This window comes from Micromys minutus (genome assembly GCF_963924665.1).
Source record: "Micromys minutus genome assembly, chromosome: 2".
Taxonomy (NCBI): Eukaryota; Metazoa; Chordata; class Mammalia; order Rodentia; family Muridae; genus Micromys; species Micromys minutus.
This window is the reverse complement of record NC_137971.1, coordinates 57299170-57319437: the sequence shown is the minus strand read 5'-3', so window position 1 is coordinate 57319437 and position 20268 is coordinate 57299170. Positions and strand designations below refer to the sequence as shown.

The 20268-nt window shown below is 49.7% G+C and overlaps 1 protein-coding gene across 3 annotated transcripts; it reads right to left on the bottom strand.

Moving 5' to 3' along the window:
* Positions 1-2135: 2135 nt before the first annotated feature.
* On the bottom strand, positions 2136-20078 carry IFITM10 (interferon induced transmembrane protein 10). 3 transcript variants are annotated; one of them, XM_080911430.1, is made up of 4 exons: positions 17940-18095; positions 16620-17072; positions 15435-15522; positions 2136-2686 (listed from the first exon to the last, which is right to left on the bottom strand). In XM_080911430.1, exons 2-4 carry the CDS (start codon positions 16860-16862, stop codon positions 2661-2663), a joined length of 357 nt encoding a protein of 118 aa, XP_080767556.1. In that variant the 5' UTR covers positions 16863-17072; positions 17940-18095; the 3' UTR covers positions 2136-2660. The 3 variants fall into 3 exon arrangements, with proteins under 3 accessions (XP_080767556.1, XP_080767555.1, XP_080767554.1); XM_080911429.1 differs by lacking the exons at positions 15435-15522; positions 17940-18095 and adding an exon at positions 19949-20078; XM_080911428.1 differs by lacking the exon at positions 15435-15522.
* Between the last annotated feature and the right edge of the window lie 190 nt (positions 20079-20268).

Below are 20268 nucleotides of genomic sequence, written 5' to 3'. Positions count from 1 at the left end.
AATGCCCTTCTTTCTCAGAAAAAAAAAAGAATAAATTATTTAAAAATAATATTTATTGTTTTATTTGCTTGTGTGAATGTATGTGCACCATGTGCATTGCCAGAACTTCAGATCCCCTGGTACCTGAGTTACAGGGGTTTGAGAGATGCCATGTGTGTGTTGAAAACTGCATCTGGGTCCTCTGGAAGGGCAGTGCACATGAAAGTGCCGAGCCACCTCTCCAGCATCCGGATGCTTTCTGTTGATAAGTTACAAAGAAGCTGAAGTCATGTGAGGGGTGTCAGGAAGATGTGGAGAGCCACCCGCCACACCCTACAAACACTGGCTGATTAGGAAGTGGTCAGGACTCAACCAAAGGAGACAAATATCCAGGGTTTTACTGAATATTTGCAATGAACTGCCATTGAGTCTCAGCATGAGTTTGGCAGAGATAAACACCAGGCAGCTGTGGAGGGAGGCATGCAGCCACAGGGGCAGAGCCTCTGATTTAAAAAAAAAAAAAAAAAAAAAAAAAAGGTATAAATGCTTCAAAACTGGCATCTCCTACCCCCCCCCCCCGAAAAAAAAAAAGGGGTGTTCTGGGAACCCCATGGCCTGCCTCCCAAGGACAAGCCCCAAGAAACACATTGTTTCCCACAGATGCTTGGTCATGATTTTTTATGAAAAGCCACCCCTCCCTGCAGCTTTGAGGTAATGTTTTGTTTCTTTCCTCGCCCCACTCCCTGGCTACTTTAAAGTTTTGTTCGGTGGTTAGAGTTCCCGTACTTCTACAGTGCAAGCGTGCAATAGTCTTGTCTCTTTGCTCAAATACCTGACAAGACACATTGTAGTGCAGGAGCTTATTTTGACTCATGATTTAAGAGAGGAGAAGGCACAGCAGAGGAACATGAGCTGCTTTCTTACCTCTCAGTGCACCAGGAAGCAGAGGGCACTGAACAGAGCTACTCAGCTCTGTCTCCTTTCCCTCTCATTCCACCGGAAGCCCCAGCCTTTTTATTTTGGTTTGGTTTGCTGTGTTCTCTCTCCCTCCCTCCCTCCCTCCCTCCCTCCTTCTTTTTTTCTTTCTCTCTCTCTCTCTCTCTCTCTCTCTCTCTCTCTCTCTTTCTTTATTTCTTTCTCTCTCTCTCTCTCTCTCTCTCTTTCTTCCTTCCTTCCTCCTTCCTTCCTTTCTTTCTTTCTTTCTTCCTTCCTTCCTTCCTTCCTTCCTTCCTTCCTTCCTTTCTTCCTTCCTTCCTTCCTTTCTTCCTTCCTTTCTTTCTTTCTTTCTTTCTTTCTTTCTTTCTTTCTTTCTTCCTTCCTTTCTTTCTTTCTTTTATTCTTTCTTACCACTTAGCCAATTTGCACTGAACTCCTGGTGACCCAGAGCTGCACCCATCTCTCACTAACCTCCATCAACACTTTATGTCCATGGCTGCCAACAGTGTCTGTTCCTGCCTGTCTTCTGACCCTCCTGATACCTCCGAGGGTATGATCGGAAATCACAAAGGGTACCAAGCATCCACACCACACAGCATGCCATTGGTCCCTGCCTGAGCCCCACAGTATCTCTTTTTTCCAAGACCGGCCAGGGTCAGGGCTCAGTACACTTTGTGCACTATCCTGTTCCGGCCTTCCACTTTTCAGCTTACTCCACCCTCAGCACATGGGGCGGCATCCTTTGCCCGGAGCACCACTTTCTAGAGCAGCACAGCTACTCTTGACCTTTGAGCAACGACCTTCAGTTGACAGACAAGGAATCTCTTTCCCCATTTCAGGGGCTAAGTAGGTGAGAACCTTATCAACAACCTGCAGGGTTCCCAGGGACTGGCAGGGCTCAACCACCACTGTAGAAGCTTTTCCTGGATACTGCACATCATCCATCCATCCACTCCATAAGAGTGCCTGACTCTGTGAACCCTGTGGGGAACCCCTCTACCTAATTTCATCATTCTACACATCATCATAAAACCACTTGGTTTCTGAACAAGCCTCTTATGGAATTAGCTGTGTGCAGGCCCTGGGGGCATAGATTGCAAAACAGCACCCCAAACCTCCAGGTGACACCTAGGCCCTGCTTGGAACATGGACAGAAGCTGAAGCTGACTGAGCACATGTTTTAATGAAAGTTCACAGTTACAAGAGCTTGGAGCAGGGGGTCACAGCTTGGAGGAAGGTAGGGGTCAGGAGTTAGGGAAACCCAGGTGCTGGCAGCCCCTATTTCGGGAGCTCCCATGTAAGCCCTTCTTGCTGGGTGTCAGGTCTGAGGGGTCCAGGATCCTGGGCAGAGTGCATGGGCCAGGGAGGGCAGCCACTGGTAACCAGGAAGCATCACAGGAGGAAGCCCAGAGACCCGGTGCCAGCAGGACAGGGACAGGCAGCAGATAGGATGGCTGGGAAGAGTGCTCCACTCTGTTGGGCACTCAGCTTCTGGTGGCCTTACTGCCATGCATGGCTCTGGGCCTTGGTAGAAGCCCATTCTGCCCCACATATTCAGCATCCTGAATCTCAATGACCATCAGTCTCAGAGCTGTGTCTCCAAGAACCACTGCCTGCTAGCTCAGTAGTCAGTGAGCGGGTACCGCAGGAAAATGAAGATGAGGATGATGCAGGAGGCTGCCAATGCAGAACTGGTGATGTTAAACAGTCGTGCTGTTTTGGCATCCTCCACGGCTCCATTTAGGTCATTCAGGAGCTTCTTGTCCCGAACCTGGAGACAAAAGGAGGAGGAAGAAAGGTAGAGGTCAGAGGAGGCAGTGGAGTGGATGCCAACAGAGAAAGAGATCAGCCTAAGGAAGGAGGAAGAAAAAAGGGAGATGTCAGAGGCCAGCAAGGGAGGGAGGCAGCAGGCAAGGGGGCAGTGGTGATCAGAGGAGGCAGAAGTCTGGAAAGGAGGCGGGACAGAGGCCAGAAGACCAAGAGGGACAGAAGAGACAGAGGAGGGGAGGCTAAAGCCAATAAAGGAATGGTATGGAGATGAGCGAAGGAGGAGACATGGAGCAGCAGAAGAGGGGAACAGAGGTCACCAGTGGAGGTGGAAAGAGGGCTATAGAGGAGGGAGGTTGGAGTAGCAGGAAGCAGGGGTGTGGGAGTCGAGTAGTCTCCAGACCTCTATTCTGCAAGCACCGCCTCCGGTCTGGGGAACACAGTCAATGAAAGATGCATCTTTCACATTTGTAAAGTGGTGTCTAGTCAGAGAAGAAAATGGGGAACGAGGAACACGGACCCTGTGAAGGATGCTCAGGACTTTTTTTTTTTTTAAACAACAGCTCAGTGAGTCTGAAATAATCTAGTGTAAAAGGGAAAGGTGACCCTGAGACACTAGGTGCATAGTGATTAGAATGACAACGGTGGGTGTGGGGTGAAATGACAAGTGTGCCCAGTGTGTTGTGACCAGCTGTGACCAGTTCTACCTAGCTAGACTTTAGCCAGAATGCTGAGTAGATAAGACAACCTTGGAAGATGGGGACAGAGCTGCCCATTTCTAAGAGGCTACCTGGTCAGGGCAGGCAGGCCTTAGGACAGCCCCCTTGAGCTACATCATCCTGTGAGTGCCAGCTGAGCCTGATGCAAGCTGAAATCGGAGCCTAGAATAGGGTGTCAGATGAGCATGGAAAGAGATGATGATTACTCTATTCATGGACTGGGTTTGGTTAAAAGAAGAAAGGTGGACAAAAAAGACCCTGGGGCTGGCTGATGCCAAGGTTAGGAAGCGGATACCTGAGGAGGAAGTGTGGTGGGAGGGAGGATGGATGGGTGGGAATGGGAGCATGACTAGACGGAGTGAGGACAACTGATGCCTGCCAGGAGGAGGGATAGTCCTGGGGAGGAGGAGTGGTGAGGCAGGGACAAGGAGATGTGGGTAGGTGGGATGGGTACACAGCAGTGGGCAGAGGGAGCAGGAAGGACAGGGGTGGGGTAGAGTGAAAGGAAAGGAAGGATCCCAGTAAAGGGCAGAGGGGTGACCTAGAAGGTGGATTGGATGCAGAGCATGTGCTGGGTACAGGGCTAAGGAGTCAGGAGAGTAAAGGGGAGTGAGAGTCTGATATGGGAGGGAGCCAACATCTCTGTCACTAAGAAGGGGGCACATCCCCACTTACTTAGCTCCCACAATTTGAGTGGAGTCGTTGATAAGGTTTTATAATTTTCTCCAGAAAACTAAATTCTCTCTTCCCTTGGATTTAGTAATAGCCCACTTGTTTTTCAACTGTAATGTAAAATCCTTCCCCCAACTGATGCCTGCAGCTGTGTAGACATGTGGATCTCTAGCAAGTGAGATTCTGTATCTAGTTCACCTACTCCACTGCAATCTTTAGCCAGGTGTTCTCTTTAACAAACCAGCTGTTCTACTTCCTCTTGCGAGCCCCTCCTTCAGGCTGCAGATGTGTTAGAGATACTCTGGGCCCGAGTTTTGCCTCTGGGGTGGCCACGGGTAACTTCATGGGTAACTTCCCACAGTCAACGGGCCCTCTTGCTGCTTCAGGTGTTCCCCTTGTGGTGTGGACACAAGAAAGTGTCCACCTCACAGTGCTGGAAAAGACCTCATAGTTAGCCTCTTGTTTATGGCACATCCTTGCCTACAGGCTCCTATGAGGAAGACAAAGATGATTCTAGAACAATACAACAATACTGACCAGCAAAGGGCATTCGGAAGAGCCTTGGTTCACCCTACAGTGTGGATGTGTGTGTGTGTGTGTGTGTGTGTGTGTGTGTGTGTGTGAGCATTTGTAGAGTAGCTAAGGCAAGTAAGACCACTGGTGTGATGTGTGTTAGATGGACAGTAGAAATAGGTAGGTGGATTTTGTCATATGCTGGCTGAGTGGGGTAGGTACACAGAAGGACATATGTCAAATGGGAGTAACAGGAGGATAGACAGAAACTCGAGGCTGTTTGCTGTGGGGGTTTGCAGACAGATGAGTGTATGGATGCATGAGTGTGTTCTGGGTGAGTGGAGCAGGTAGTATGAGGAGGCAGCACTTATATCGGATGTGTGGGGTACAGTGGATGTTTGAACAGGTACGTTGGGGTATAGCACTGTGTTTTATGTAGTAAAGCTGGACACAGTTAGAAATGTGCTGGATGTGGGCCAGGTGGGCAAATGGACTTAGGAAGGTGTGTGTGTCCAGTGGTTGAACTGGAGTGCGGCGTGTAGTAGTGTGCTTTGTGTCTTTGGGATGGATTCCTGGCATGTATGCTGGATGGGTGCAATGGGTAAACAGATTTAGGATTGCATGTGGGAAGGGTGAAGGGAGAGAGGGGAGATGTCGAAAAAAAACGACTAATGAATGGGAGATAGGTACAGATTCTTAAACTCATGAGTCTTTACTGAGTGCCTGCCCTGACATCCTAGGCTTATAACTGCAGCCGGCCTGGTACACAAGGAACAAAGTAAAGCCTCTGTTTTTGGGGTTCACAGATGAGGCAAGGAGTCACCAGACACAAGGCAAGCAGGGCAGATACCAGTGGGCTAAAGAGGCTAACGAAATATCTGAAGATGTTGGGGTGGGGTTGGAGGTGTCCTGGGAGAACCAGTCTCAGCAGTTATCCCAGACAGACTTCACTGAGTGGATGTTTGTCAGGAGATCGGTGACAAGTTTGGTTCTGATAGGGTGTACTCCACGGGGGAGGCACACCAAGTGTTTGTGAGGAAGAGCTCCATGAGGGGGTGGCTGGGTCCAGCCAGGGGCTGTATGAGAGGGCAGAGCACAGACAGGGAACAAAGGACGCTGTCAGAAAGACATGAAGGCTTTGTGAAGACGTCTCAGAATGACATAGAGCCAGAAGAAAGGGGAGGCTGGACAGACTCTAGCAGAGCAGTTGGCTGGGGATTAAGATCAGACAGGGAGGAGGCAGCGTCTGACCTGGTGAGGGAAGGCTAATTTATCACATGGATGACAGCCATGGCAGTGAATGTAGTCTGGACCTCTGGATCTGTGTTCAAGGCAGCCCTGACAACGCTTAGTTCAGTGTGGGAGATGACGATGGGATGGCCTTGAGGTGAGGCAGTCTTGAGGTAAAGTAAAAGAGAGCTGCAAAAGGAAACCTGGGAGGCACAGGCTAAGGCGCTTGGTGGTGCACCAGTGAGAACTGCTCTCTGGACTACGGCTAGGCTCCTGGAGAAGCAATGCTGCAGAGTCACGAGTTCAGGTGTGAGGTGGAGAGATGAGCGTGTGAAAGGCACCACCACACGTGGTGGTGATGAGACCATGAGAGGCACTGGGGGAGCTGGATCCACAACGCTGCAGAACCCACATTCAAAGACCAGTAAGAGGACTTGGGAGAGTGGACAGAGAAACAACCAGAAAGCAAAGAGGAACAAGGCCGGTGGGCAGGGCCAGAGCAGAACACTAGAGAAGCCACCAGAGCAGGGAAGACACATGAGGCCCAGTGGGGCCCCAGAAGTGACAAAGGATGTCTGCTGTAGATAAAAGAATGGAGGGCAGGTAGTGGGGAGACCAGTGGGAAGCTGAGTGAGTCCATCAAAGCACGAGCAGGAAGATGAAGACATTTGGGCAAGATGAGCAGATGCGTGGGCAGCCTTTTGGTGAATAGTAGTGGTCTGACAGATACATCCATAAAGGGAAGGAAGGAAGGAGACACATCCTCGGTGGGCAGACCAGTGGGTGCTAACTCAGCCTCTGGTGCTGAAAGAACAGGAAAGAGGAAAAGAGAGGGAGGCTGATGGTGACCAAATGGTCAGGAAGTGCTGTGGGAGTATACTCCATCTACTTATACAATGAAGGTTCTGACCCCCAGAGACAGTGGGATGTAGGGTCTTTGAGGGTGAGGCAGCGCTCATCTAAAAGAGGCCTCAAGAGACCTTTAACCCTTCCTCCATGTGGAGACCCACAAAAATATGAATAACCTACAATCCAGAAGAGGGCAGCCCTGACCGGAGCCTGGCCATGTTGATGCCTTGTAAAGTTCCAGTCAGTCAAACTGAGTGGAAGTCACTCAGTGTGGAAACTCTTCACACATGCTGACCAAGGCAGGTGACTCAGATTGGGGGATGGGGGTGACCCAGCAGGACACATAAAGGATGGCAGAGAGAGGACATGTTGGGTAGCCCAAGGGATAGCCGAAGCAGTAGATATGTGAGTGAGGGGAAGAGGAAGGGAGGCTGGAGAGCACGTGGGCAGGGGGTTAGAGCCTATGAAAAAACATACAGGTAGACTGGTGGACCAAGGAGTTATACTAGACAGGGCAGAAAGGAGTAAGAAAGAAGTAGACACACTTGGATAGTAGAGCAGACTAGCAGAGAAGGAAAGAATGTGCTAAAAAGCAGACAGAAAGGCTGGGGGTTGGGTTTGCTTGGCAGAGTGCTTTAGCATGCATATAGCCCTGGGTTTGATCCCCAGAACCACCCAAAAAGCCAGCACTTAGGAGGCAGAAGCCAGAGGACTGAGAGTTCAAGGACATCCTTGGCTACATAGTGAATTTGAGGCCAGCCTAGGCTAAGAGGATGGGAGAGAGGGAGGGGAAAAGAAGGAAGAAGAGAGAAGGGAAGAGAAGAAGGGAGGGGAGGGGACAGAGAGGAGAGGAAATATCTATGAAAGGAAGAAAAGGATTGGCAGACGGGAACTCAGGAAGCCCAGAGTCCAACAAAAACAAGTTTGTAACATCCTGCTGGTGATCTTCAGGGAGCACCTTGCAACACTGTGTGTAATTTCCCAGTCCCCCCCCCACCCCATGGCACTTACTTCACAAGGTCTTGTTATCATTAATTAAAATATTCAAGTTAATCGTGGGAGGTTGGGGACATTCCTGGAATATGCTAAGAGATCAACCATTAGTTGATAGTTGTCTTGCTAAAGGTAAGTGGGAGACTCAGGGGGGATAAAAAGAGCAGGTGGGAGGGCAGAAGAGAACAGTAGGGTAGACTAACAGGTGAACACGGAACAGAGGAAAGAGAAAGAAAGGGCACTATGTGCTCCATGACCAGAAATGGGAATATATATATATATATGAGTAGATCTGGGTGAGGCTGACATTTTTGAGGAAGTGAGCAGCTGGGGAGGTGAGTTTATTGGGATATGGATGGTGGAAGCGCAGGGGCATGAGCTGGCAGATTCATAGCGGAGATGACGAGTGCTTCTTCCATGATGCCTCTCACCTGTGTGGAGGCACCTGTACATTTCAGACTGACTGGGTAAGAACTGTCCTTGCAAGCATCTCCAACCTCTTATAGTTCCTCTCGCCCTGAACCTCCATCAGGACAGACTGTTGTCTGGGTCTCAGACCTGGGAGGTCCTTGTCTGTAGATTCAACCAAACTTCAGAGAAAATTATATTGGACACAAAGTGGAATCTGTACTGAACATGAGCGGATTTCCCCCTCCCCAAGTGACAACACAGTAGAACAATACCGCCCTTCCTTTTATCAAGGTTAGATGTCATCTGGAGATGGTATTGAGATCATGTGTGTGGGATCTAAACAAACACAGGGCTGTTTTAAATAAGGACTTGGACTTCTGTGAACTTGGGTGTCTGTAGAACAAATATCCTGTGTATTCTAAATGAATGTATAAGTAGAAGCCTTCCTCACCTAGCTCTCGGGATCACTTGGAAGCTTTTCCCACCTGGGTTCCCAGCCCCATCTCTCTGTATCCTTAGTCTGTCCCTACATGGAAACTATCACATGATCCCACTCACAGAAGATGACAAAACCCTCACAAAACAAAGCTATGTCTAAGGCATGTCTGGTCCCCTCTCCTATTTCAACCACACAGGCTATGGAACTTTGTCCCTGGGCTTCTGCAAGGCCTTTCCCCATCCTGTGACACACACTTCCTCAGACACACATGTCTATGGCCTGGACCGCCTTGGGCTTACACTCAATACACTGACATGGACTTCTGCTGAGCCACTTTGTATGAAATAGCAATCCTAGCCATTCTCTTTGGTCCTCACAGCTGACATTACCTCCGACATCAATGAGTTTTATGATGGTCTGAGTTCCCTGCCAGAGGGAAGGCTCCTATAGGCCAGGACTGTGTGGCCTGTCCCTCATTGTCTGCTGGGCAGTCATCTGCTGCATGTGAAGTAAGAAGTATAGTGGGTAAGTGCTGGGTACTCTGATGAATTGATGACTAACTACATGGTGAGCTAGACAGTTTAATGAGTGGCCATAATGGTGACATCATAAGAGAAGACGAGAAAAAGGAGGCATAAGCTTCAAGGTAAAGAAAGATAGGAACTGGTGAGATGGCTTGTTTCATGTAAACTGTTCATGCCAAGGAACCTGTGTTTAATGTCAACCATAAAAAGCCAGGGAGGGACTGGAGAAAAGACTTGAGCACTTGTTGTAGAGGATACTGGTTTGGTTCTCAGCATCTAAAGGGTGGTTCACACCTTCTACAACTCCAGTTCCAGAGTACCTGACAACCTCTTTCTGACCTCCTTGGGCTCCAGGCATACACACGGTACACAACCATACATGTGAGCAAAATACGCATGCACATAAAACAAAGTCAATAAATCTAAAAATGTTTTTCAAAACTTAGGCATAGCAGCACACCCCTATAATCTCAGCTCTGGGGAGACAGAAACAGGCAGATCTGTGGCGTTTAATGGCTACCCAGTCAAACTTAACTGTTGAATCACTGGTCACAGTAGGAGAACTTATCTCTAAAGACAAAGTGGGGTTCTGAGGAGATGGCTCAATGGATTAAGGCACCTGCTGTCAAGCCGAACAACCTGGGTTCAGTCCCTGTGATCCACGTGGTGAAAGGAGAGAATAAGCCCCTGTAAGTTGTCCTCTGACCTCCACACAATACATGCCAATGAGTGTGTCTTCATGCACACATAAAAGTGTATATATTTTTTATAAACTGAATGGATTCTAAGGAATAACACGAGGTTGACTTCTGACCTCCACATTTGTGAATTGGCACACATACAAATATGCACACACACATACACACAAACACACACACACATTGTATATGATCATACACATCCATCACAAACACAAAAAGTTAATCAAGATAGATAAGCATATAGACCTAGGTCAAGACCACAGAAAGAAGAGGGTGAGGAACGAACAAGACAGAGAAGAAAGTATGTGGTGTATGGGTGAACAGAGGGTGAAATAGGCAGATGGGCTGTGTGATAGTTTGTATATGCTTGACCCAGTGGCACTATTAGGAGGTGTGGCCTGTGGTGTTGGAATGCATGTATCACGGTGGGCATGGGCTTTAAGACCCTCCTAGCTGCCTGGAAAGAGTCTTTTTATAGCACACTTCACATAAAGATATAGAGCTTTCAGTTTCTCTTGCACCATGCCCACCTGGATACTGCCATGCTCCCTCCTTGATGATAATATACTGTACCGCTAAACCTGTAAACCAGTTCCAATTAAATGTTGTCTTTTTAAGAGTTGCTTTGGTCATGGTGTCTATTCATAGTAGTAAAACACTAAGTAAGGAAGTTTGTCTGTAACAGGATAACAGTTCGAGGAGGGAGGATGGAAGAATGCATGGGGTAGTCCATGGATGAAAGACAAAATAAGAAAAAGTGGGAAGGCAAGCAGACAGATGGATGAACCACAGTAGAACCTGTGTTGAGATTTGTGGGGTTTTTTTCTCCCCGTTTTATTCTTTTCGTTTCCCCTTTTTCCTTTTTTAAAAGACAAGATCTTACTATGTAACTGAGGCTGACCTTGAACTCTAAATCATCCAGCCTCTGACTCCCAAACATTAGGATTTCAGGAATACACTACCATATTTGGCTTATCTAGGGTGTGTCAGTCTTTAAAAGATGAGGGGGTGAAACAATGGAGGAGCACTGGAGATGGCTGAGATATGAGTGTGCAGGGAAACAAGTAGGAAGGGAGCATGCACAAGTATGTCCACAGCCACACATCGACTGAGAAATTACCGCATGAGACGGACAGAAAGGAAGAAGTTGGCATACAGGAGAGAGGAAAAAAGAAAAAAGAGAGAAGATGTTTGGGTGGGCATAAGGCTGGAGGAAGGACAAATGCTTGAGACTGATAGATTTGTACAGTGATGGATGGATGCCAGAGTAAAATTCCACACAAGGAGGAGGGAGCAGAGGTCATGAAGGTTGGAATGAGGAGAGGATGGATGGGTGGATGGATGAATGAATAGAACAATCATAAGAAGAAACAACTTTGGTAAGTTTGCTGTCCTGACATATCACATAGAGCAATGACTCGCAGCCACACTTTAGTGAGGGTGGGCAGTGTAGCTTCAAGAAGAGAATGAAGCATGGATGTAGTTAAGCTTACATAAGAAGAGTCTCATAGAAAGTATTGGCATGCTCTGAACCATCAACAAGTGGATGTGTGGCTGTGCACTGAGAATAAAAGAGATGGATGGAGGGAGGGATGAGAAACAGGAACGTGAATGAGCTGATTAGAGTGGCTGGCTGGAGATCACTAGGAATGGGAAGAAGGTAAGAGCAGGAAGAAGAGAGGAAGAAAAGGATGAGCAGAGAGGGTCAGAGGATGAACGTGTTTGTAGATGGACATGGCAGGAAGAGATGAATGCTTGATATGTGGCTGGATAGCATTGAGGGATGGTTGGGAGAAGCAAGGGAGATGAGGAGGGAGGCTGGTTAGGAAGGAAAGGAGGAGGGTGTGTGGAAATGCACCAGAGTATGGATATATTCATGAAAACACAAGGAGGGTTATGCAAGTAGGTAGATAAATAAATTGATTCCATAGATACAGTATGGATGGATGGATGGATGGATGGATGGATGGATGGATGGATGAAAAGTCCAGTCTGTGAAGTTGAAGGGGGGAACTACAAAAAAGGAGAGAAAATTAACGTGGACAAATGGATACATGAGTGGATAATAGAAAAAGGGAATAGGGGGATAGATGAGCTGAGAGAAGAAAATGAAAATAAGGAAAGCAGAGTGGCAGAAAGCATGCATGGCTACTTGGTGCAGACAAATAATGGGAAGAAGGGGAGGATGTGGCAAAGCATGAATCAGTGGAGGGCAGTGAACGTACTGATCGTGCTGGTGCATGAGGGGTTGTTAAGAGAAAATGACATTAGAGAATTAGCTTAGTGGGTCAATGTCAAGGTTGGTAAGGGTGGGATGGAACAGTAGGAGAGTCAGAAGGAAAATGATTGTGTATCAACAGGTGAGGAAAGACTAGTGCTGTCATGTAGTGAACAGCATGGAGGATGGATTGACATAGCTGTGCATCACTGAATGAGGAGTAGCCGAGAAACTCTAGATGACCTCATCATCTGGTATCATCACAGAGTATCTACACAAAATCAACTATGACACTACTAGGAGATGAAGTCTTGTGTATGTGACCTGCTGTTGCCTGAAATGTCATTCTATGACACACATGACATTATGTGTCATATGCTAGGATACTGAGTAGATGGATGGGGGAAATATATGGAAGGTGGAAGGATGGGTTGTGAATGTGTAGAGGGTGAGCATATGAGAAGTAGGGTGCATAGATAGACAGGTGGGTAAGAACACAGATGTGTGGCTAGGAGGATGGGTGAGGTACCCATAAAAGGACATTAAATGGATGGATGGGTGGGTAGATGGATGGTGCTGTGGGTGGGTAGATAGATGGTAGATGAGCAAATAGGGTGATGATTGCAGTGTGTATAGAGGGGTGGGTGGGTGAATGGATGGATGGCTGCATGGGCAGATGGTTGGGCAAAGAGGTAAATGAGTATCTAGGTGTGCATAAGTATGATGTGGATAGATAGATGGTGTGTGGGTAGACGGATGCATAAAGAGGTGGGTGTGATATGGATAGATGGATGGAGGATGGATATGTGGGAGGATGAAGAGCTGAGTTAGTAGATGAATAATAGATGGGTAAATGAATAGGTGGATGGGTATGGGATGGATGGACGGGTAGATAGATGGGTTGAAGTGGGAACTTCTAGTTTCTTTGAAAAGATAGTTATGTCAAATGATATTTTGCTGGGACATACAGGTGAAAGGATATCTTGCTAAAGCAAACTCGTGAAAGACTGTTTTCCTGAAGTGCACACGGGTGAAAGGATGTTTTGATATAGCAGACATGCAAAATGACGCTTGATGAAGGAGTATAACTATGACCCCACAGACAGTGGGAGACGAGCACTGAGCTTTGGTTTGTTTTGCTCCACCTCACTATTTTTTGGTAATACACACATACTGGTTTGCCTTACAGAGTGTTGAGCTCAACTTGGGATAATACCACCATTGAGAGAAACTCATCCAAGAACTGCTTGTGAGGTTCCTGCAGCAGCTTGCTGCCTCTGAGGCCTTGCCTTAAGGTTGGTGAGCCTGGCAGTTTCTTCAGGATTGAACTATAGCTGCCTGGTGTCTGCCTGCTGAAAGGACTGGACTGTAGCTGCTGGTTCATGCCTGGTGTCTGCCTGCAGCTGCTGAATTGTATTTGGTGTTTGCTACAGAACTGAACCACTGCCCAAGAAGATCAATTGCTGAACAGGTTCACTTCCCCCATATCCTAATAACTTTTCTCTTCCAGTACCTCTGCTGGGTGATGGGCTAGAGAAGAGGTTGAACCTTTATTAAAAGTGGGTTGTAAAAAATGTATGGCTACAATGGATGGTTGAATAGATGGGCTGGTAGCATTGCTATTCAGGAAGGATGATGGACAGATGCATACATATAAGACACAACCAAAAGCTACCCTCCTAACCCACTCTTTCAGGTGTTCCTATCTAGGGAAGTGTTCGTGACTCCTAAGGTCAGATCAAGCAGCTTCCACTTGCTGGTTGCACTGCACAGCCTCTCCTGTGCCTCACACTCTGCTTCCCACAGAGGATGCCCATGCTTGGTGCCTGCTCCTCCTTTCTCCAGGTAGAACTTTGCCTTCACCCATCCTTCAAAGCCCATAGGGAATACTATCTCCTCCCAGAAGCCCTTGCCTTGAACCTTAATTGGCCCCAACTTCAGTTTTTCTCTTCTGAGACAATGGGCTATATATCTCTTCTGATGACATCCTCTGTCTAGCCAAATGATATCTTTAGATCTCCCCCATGATGGTTACCATGCTTTGGACACTGGAAGGCTGGTCCTGAGGGTAGAGCAGGCAGATGTCAAGGAAAATAGGTCTTAGGGGCTCTGCAGGAGAGACACGGGTTTCATACAAAAATACCTGTGAGCCAGTGTATGCACAGAGCAGACAGCAGCATCTCACACCAGCCTACCTGTGTGCGCCACCTGATCACAGGATGGCTTGAATAGCATTGCCTCTATTTGTGAACAGATAAGGGAAGGGCTCAGCAAGGACACAGAGAAGCCCGCATGAAGCTGACCTGACCTGTGTACTTGGAAGAGTGTACTGGTGGCCTGATGGGAGACTGCCAGACAGGACAGGCAAGAATGTCATCACCTCACACCAGCCTACCAGCTCCATGTGATCACAGGATGGCTTGAACAGCATTGTCTCTATTTGTGAACAGACAAAAGAAGAGCTCAGCAAGGAAAGGTGGCTGGAAAACCAGTCCCAAGTCCTCCTGACCCCTGTTTCATCTACTGTCCTTGGACATGCTTGTGATGGGCTGCATGCATGGCAGGTGCAGCTAGTTAGAAGACTGCAGAGAGATGCACAGGCAGATTTATTTCCAAGCATCAGAATCAGAGTTTCTGACCCTGCATATCCTTCCAAGAAGTCCCAAGGTCTGTCCACTGTTCCTGGGGGAAGACCTCAGGGAGCAAAACAAGGGAGAGAAATCAAGCCCTCTCTCCCCTCCAAAGTGTCAACCTCATATCCCAATACAAACTCATAGCCACCCAGAAATGCCTGACCTACCTACAACCCACACCAGATGGGCTACCCTGCCCAGCCAGCCAGAGACAGCCTGAGCCAGGGGAGGAAGGGACAGCTCCCAGACCAGAGCCCAGGCAGCCATGCCCAAACCCTCAGGCTGTAGGCAGCACGGGGAAAGAGGGCACCAGGAGGAGGCTATGTTCCACTAGCAACCTGGCAATGATGCCCTCTGCCTGGCACTGCCCCAGGAAACAGAGCTGAGCTAGCCTTAGGACATCCCAAGTCCCTAGATTGTCTCATGTTGCCTCTTAGCACAAAGCAGTGTGTGTGTGCACACACACACATCTATGGTGCACTTATATGCAAACACATATTGACTAACTAATATTTGCATGTATACATTATGCTCAAACATGTGTCCATTCACAATACACACCTAAGTGAATGCAGGCATGTGATGAGGCTGGCACCCCTCACATGCAATTAGACACACAGTTGCATTAACATGTATTTGCTCACACACGTGCATATGTGCATGCACATGATTACATGCATGAAATAACACTTAGACATACATTCAAGCATCCACAATCCATATAAACACACCCATCCGTGCAACACACTCAAATGCACCCACTCATACTCTCCACACACACACACAGTGAATTAGACAATGAACACATGAGTTTATGCATGCAATTACATGATCTCACAGACATGCTTACTCATGTACACAACTCCCATGTGGTACATGTGAAGGTGAGGAACCCAGGCCTGGAGAAGAAGGCATGATGATGGTGTGATATGCTGAGTCTGAGTCAGGAAGAAAAGAGGAGAGCCTAGTGGTCAGGCATGTGACTTAGGGCAAGGAGGGCCTCATGCTTGCATATGAATCATGGGCTTAGCTGCCTGGGGATCCTTCCTCCCAGGCCAGTCTTACCCCCACTTTTAAATCTCTGTAGCACTCTTCTTTCTGCACTCCCAGCCCCTGGCACCCCTCCTTGTTGGGCAGCTGCAATTTCTGGACTGCATCTGGCTTGGGCCATTCAAGTCTGGGCTCAGGAAGTGATGATCTGTATAATTATAAGCCAAGCCCTTTCTTCTGGGGATGCAGGATGGGAGGAGAACATCCAGGCACCATTCCTGCACCCTGCTGGTGGGGCTCCGACAGTCCTTACCTGGGACACAAGGGCTGAGACACTGAAGCCATCCATCTATGACAGCTTGCCCCCAGCCCCAAGTTGTGTTTCTCTTATTTTGTCATGGGAAGAAGCAGGGGTAAGAGTGGATAAGGGTTCCAAAGGCTTGCCACCAGCTCTGTCTTCACCCACTGACTCCTCATACTAAACTGAGTTGGACCTGGAAGTTGTAGCCATTGTGGATACAGAGTAGGTGGAGTTGGGATGTTTGGCCTTCCACAGACCTAGCAGGGTAAGCATAGGTGCCTGACAACAGAGCTTCCAGAGAGAGGCCAAGGAAAGAGGTTCTGCAAGGACCCTAAGACGACTCCCTCTGCTTTCCATGGGCTCAAATTTCAAGTCCCCCCACCTCACCCCCAGACTCCTCACAATCTCCATCACATTTACCTAGGTATGGCTACTGGCCACATTGACTCCCATGTCCCCTGACCAAAGGACAGGACCTTGAGTTCTGTCTGGATGACTGTTCTCAACAATTTAACTAAGCTGGTTGTTCAGAGCAGACAACCCTACCCCACTCCCCAAACTGGGTCAAGCTTTCTCAGTTCAGGGCAGGAAAGGACTATCCCTTTGCTTCCAGCCCAGAGCTTTGCCTCTTTGAATGCATAAGAGGTCTCCTGTTCCGGCTTGCATGTTCTACCTTGGGCTCCACTAAGTGACATTACATCCTCCTAGCCCCCATAACCCTGCCCATCCCCTGCCCGGGCTCACTTTGAGGGAGTAGGCCAGAGCAATGAAGCCCAGGCAACAGAAGTTGAGGTAGACGAAGTTGAAGATGGACCACAGATAGTAGTCGTTCACCTCCGTGGTGTCGGGGTAGACCTCGATGACTGTCGTGGGGTTCGTCATGGTCTTCTTCTCAGCTAAGTGCTTGCAGGCTTGGGGAACACCCGATGCCCGAACGCTGTCTGTCTTGCTGCTTTTAGACTCCATAGGAAATAGAGTGGGTGCCATGGGGGGCGAGGCCGAAGGCTCAGGAGCTGGAGCCGCTGCAGCCTGCAGGGCCGGAGGCTTGGAAACACAGGCGAAGCAGCCCTTGGGTGAACCTGCTGGTGGCCTGGGAATCCAGAAGGCCCCGTCCAGGGGGACTCGGGCTTCCTGGGTGCCGTCCGTGGTGCTAGCCGGGGCTCCCAGCAGGGCTGGGCACTGGCTGGGGCCCTGGGCCTGGAGGGAGGGACAGAGTGAGAAGTTGCTGGGCCTTGTGTGCCCAGTAACATCCACCCTGGAGCCTTGCAGCATCTTCCCTACAGTCCCATAAATGATCTTCAGGAGATGGAAATCCCTGTGAGGTTGCCAGCTGCCAGTCTGCCTGCCACCTGCCTCCCCCATCCAGCCGGCCACAGCCAATACCAAAGCCATTCGCAGTAGTCTTGGCAAGCACATCAGGGCTTTTCATCGCTTTGCCATCTGCGCCTACTGACACACACAACGGCACCCCCTCAGCACCCTGAGTGACACCCTGTTGCGATAAGCAAAGCGCCCCCGCATCTCCACGCACTCAGGGCATTCAGACCTACAGTGACACTGCTCTAGTCACCAACTGGCAGGATGAAAAGCGCTCCCTGAAGCACATACACACCAAGACGCACCACACACACCATCACCCCAGGCAGCTTTCCAGCACACCCTTGCGCCCATACGCGCCAGGTAAACAATTGCCCACCCAGACACGCAGCGCTACACACTGCCCCACAGGCTCAGGCACATCTCCAGAGGATCCACGCAGGTGCAGGTCTACAAACTCGCGCTCATCGCTTCCCAAAGCCAACAGAAAGCGGCACCGGGAGACCCTAAGAGCGCACACTGTCAAGGGGAGCCACTCACCTCTCTTGCCCCCCCCCCAACCTCCGTGCCACTAAGAGACCCACAATGACAATCTAAGAAACGGACACTTCCAAGAGACAGCTTGGCGCCGGAGCTCTGCGCCACCAGGCGCACCCGGCGCCCCTGAGATGATAGCAGTGGGCTGTGGCTGGGCTGGGTGGTTCCCCAATCTGACCCTGGGTTGCAGTAGCCATCAGTACCGCTCACCTACTGGCGACTCGGCGAGTGGGTCAGACCCCTGAGCCTCGGAGCGCGCGTCCTTCCGCTCTCCCGGGCCGCTGTCTGCCCGCTGAACGCGTCCCAGCAGCCCAACCTTGGGGGCGGGGAGCGAGCGGGGCTGGCGCCGCTGCCTCCCCCGCTGCCCGCGCGCGCTCCGCAGCGCCAGGCCGGCCACGGCTGCAGCCAGAGCCTGACTCACGGCAGCGTCGCAGACACCTCCGCCTCCTCCCTATGGAGGGAGGGGACCCGCTATTCCGAAAGCCAAGGACCCTGGGGAGTCCCAATCAGGGCCAGGCTGGCACCACTCTAAGCCAAGAGCGGCTCTCAGATCAACCGACCACCAAGTTGCTGCTACCCCAGTCCACCTGTGCTCAAATTCTCTTGTGGGTCCTCAGGTCCTGACTAATCTGTCTGCTGAGCACTCGACTTTGTTCCCATGGCTGACTTCTCTCTCCCTACATTTCTTCCTCTGAGCCTTGCTAGCTGTGCTGTCAGAACCCTTTATCTAGCATCTCTTCCTCTTGCCCGGTTGAGTCCCACCTGCCACCCTCAATCTTATGGCAGCCCTAGCCTTTTCCCTTGAGGCCCTATCCTGGTATCACTTTTTAAGCCCCCACCCACCTCTTCCTTGATCCTACCCAGTTGGACTCCAACCTCACTACTAGCGAAGCCCTGTCTGAGCTGGTCTAGTCTCCGTCCCTGGTCCCATGAAGTCTACGGACTGCAGGTCATAGTTCCTACCTGATTGGGATGCAACACATCAACCCCCAGAGAAACACTCATCTTTGTTCAGTCCTGTTCCCAAGTCCCCAAGGTCAATGTCCTGGGTTTTTTTTTTTTTTTTTTTTTCCTCCTCTGGGGTCCAAGTTCAGGTCCAATAATCTTCAGAACCCTGCGCTGAGACCCCTTTTTGGAGTTCCTGTCTCCCAAGTCTGACCCCAGCCAGCTTGATTCATTCGTTCTGATCCTGTTCATCATAACTGGGGATTGAAGTATCCGACCTGTAATGGCTTTGCCTGCCCCGGCTTCTCAAGTTCCCCTCTGCCCTCAGAGACAGGTGTGCTACACTGTCTCAAGCCTGGTTCCTCTCAGACACCCCTATGCTTGTCTCCTTGGTGCTCAGTTCAAGTACCTGCTTTCTGTCGTCCATTCTGGGTCCTGACAGTGTTCTGTCCTTACACATGACTTACCTAAGCAATGCTGTCTTCTTGGCTCTGTCCTAAGCAGTTTCTTCTCTCCCCACCTCACCCCCATCCTCAGTCTCTCTTGAACGTTTATCCTTAACTGCTCCCCAGCAACAGATAAACTCCAATGAGCTTCCTTCACCATGGAGAGCCCCTAACTGCCTCCAACCCCTCAAACCCCCCACCTCACCATGTGGGGTGGAGTCCTCCTCATCCTACTCTGAAGTTCCCCAAACTGTGTGCAAAAGCCTTGTTTTCTTTCTCCCTAGCTCTTCTCTAGGACCCTTTCCAGAGTGTTCCAGGGCTGCCTGGCCCCTAGTATTTCTGGTTTCCTGGAACCTGGGCTCTCTGAACACTTCAAGGCCCTCCCCGTCTCCTGATTAAGCCCTGTCCCATGCCAAGATCCTCCCTTTCCAGTCCAAACCCCACCTCTGACCCCTGCTGACCCCTGGCACAGCTCATTTCTGCATGCCAGGAATTTTCAGTGTGAAGTGGATCTGATTAAGTGTAGAAAAAAAAAAAAGCCAACCCTCTTTGAGTGGGTGGAATTAATTTCTACACTGGCAGGGACCCCTCCCACCTTTTCTTGGCTTTCTTCTGGGCATTCCCTCATGGAGCCTAGCCTTGTTGGTCCAATAGCCCTGGGGGTAAGTGGGCTGTGCCAGGAAGTCAGTTCTCCCTCAACCACCTCCACCTCCCCTTTGGATCCCAAGGGCCTGACAACCAAACATCCTCTCCCCAGCCTGTATGTGGCTGTGTACCACCCAACTAGTTACCCCCATTTGAACTCTTGACACTTTCCTTACCACATACCACAGGTCAAGTGTTGCCCTTGGCACATCTGGCCTGTGAGCCTCAGACTTCAGGAAGCAGAAGGGTTGGTCCTTTGGTCCTCAGGAAAGGGTCTACTCAAGGTCATTGGCAAGGTGAAGGCTGAGTCAGGATCTTCTTCCCAAAAGTCAGCTTTAGGGCTCCCGAGTCTGTGTCCCAACCCTTACACCTTCAACTGGTGAGGGAAAGGCTTGGATATAGCCTGGCCTAACTAATGCCCTGGCCAGGGGTTTGAGGGGAGAAACACCCATGAGAAAGCTAGAGTACAGGGTCTTACAGCTTCCCTACCCCTGCCTGCAGGA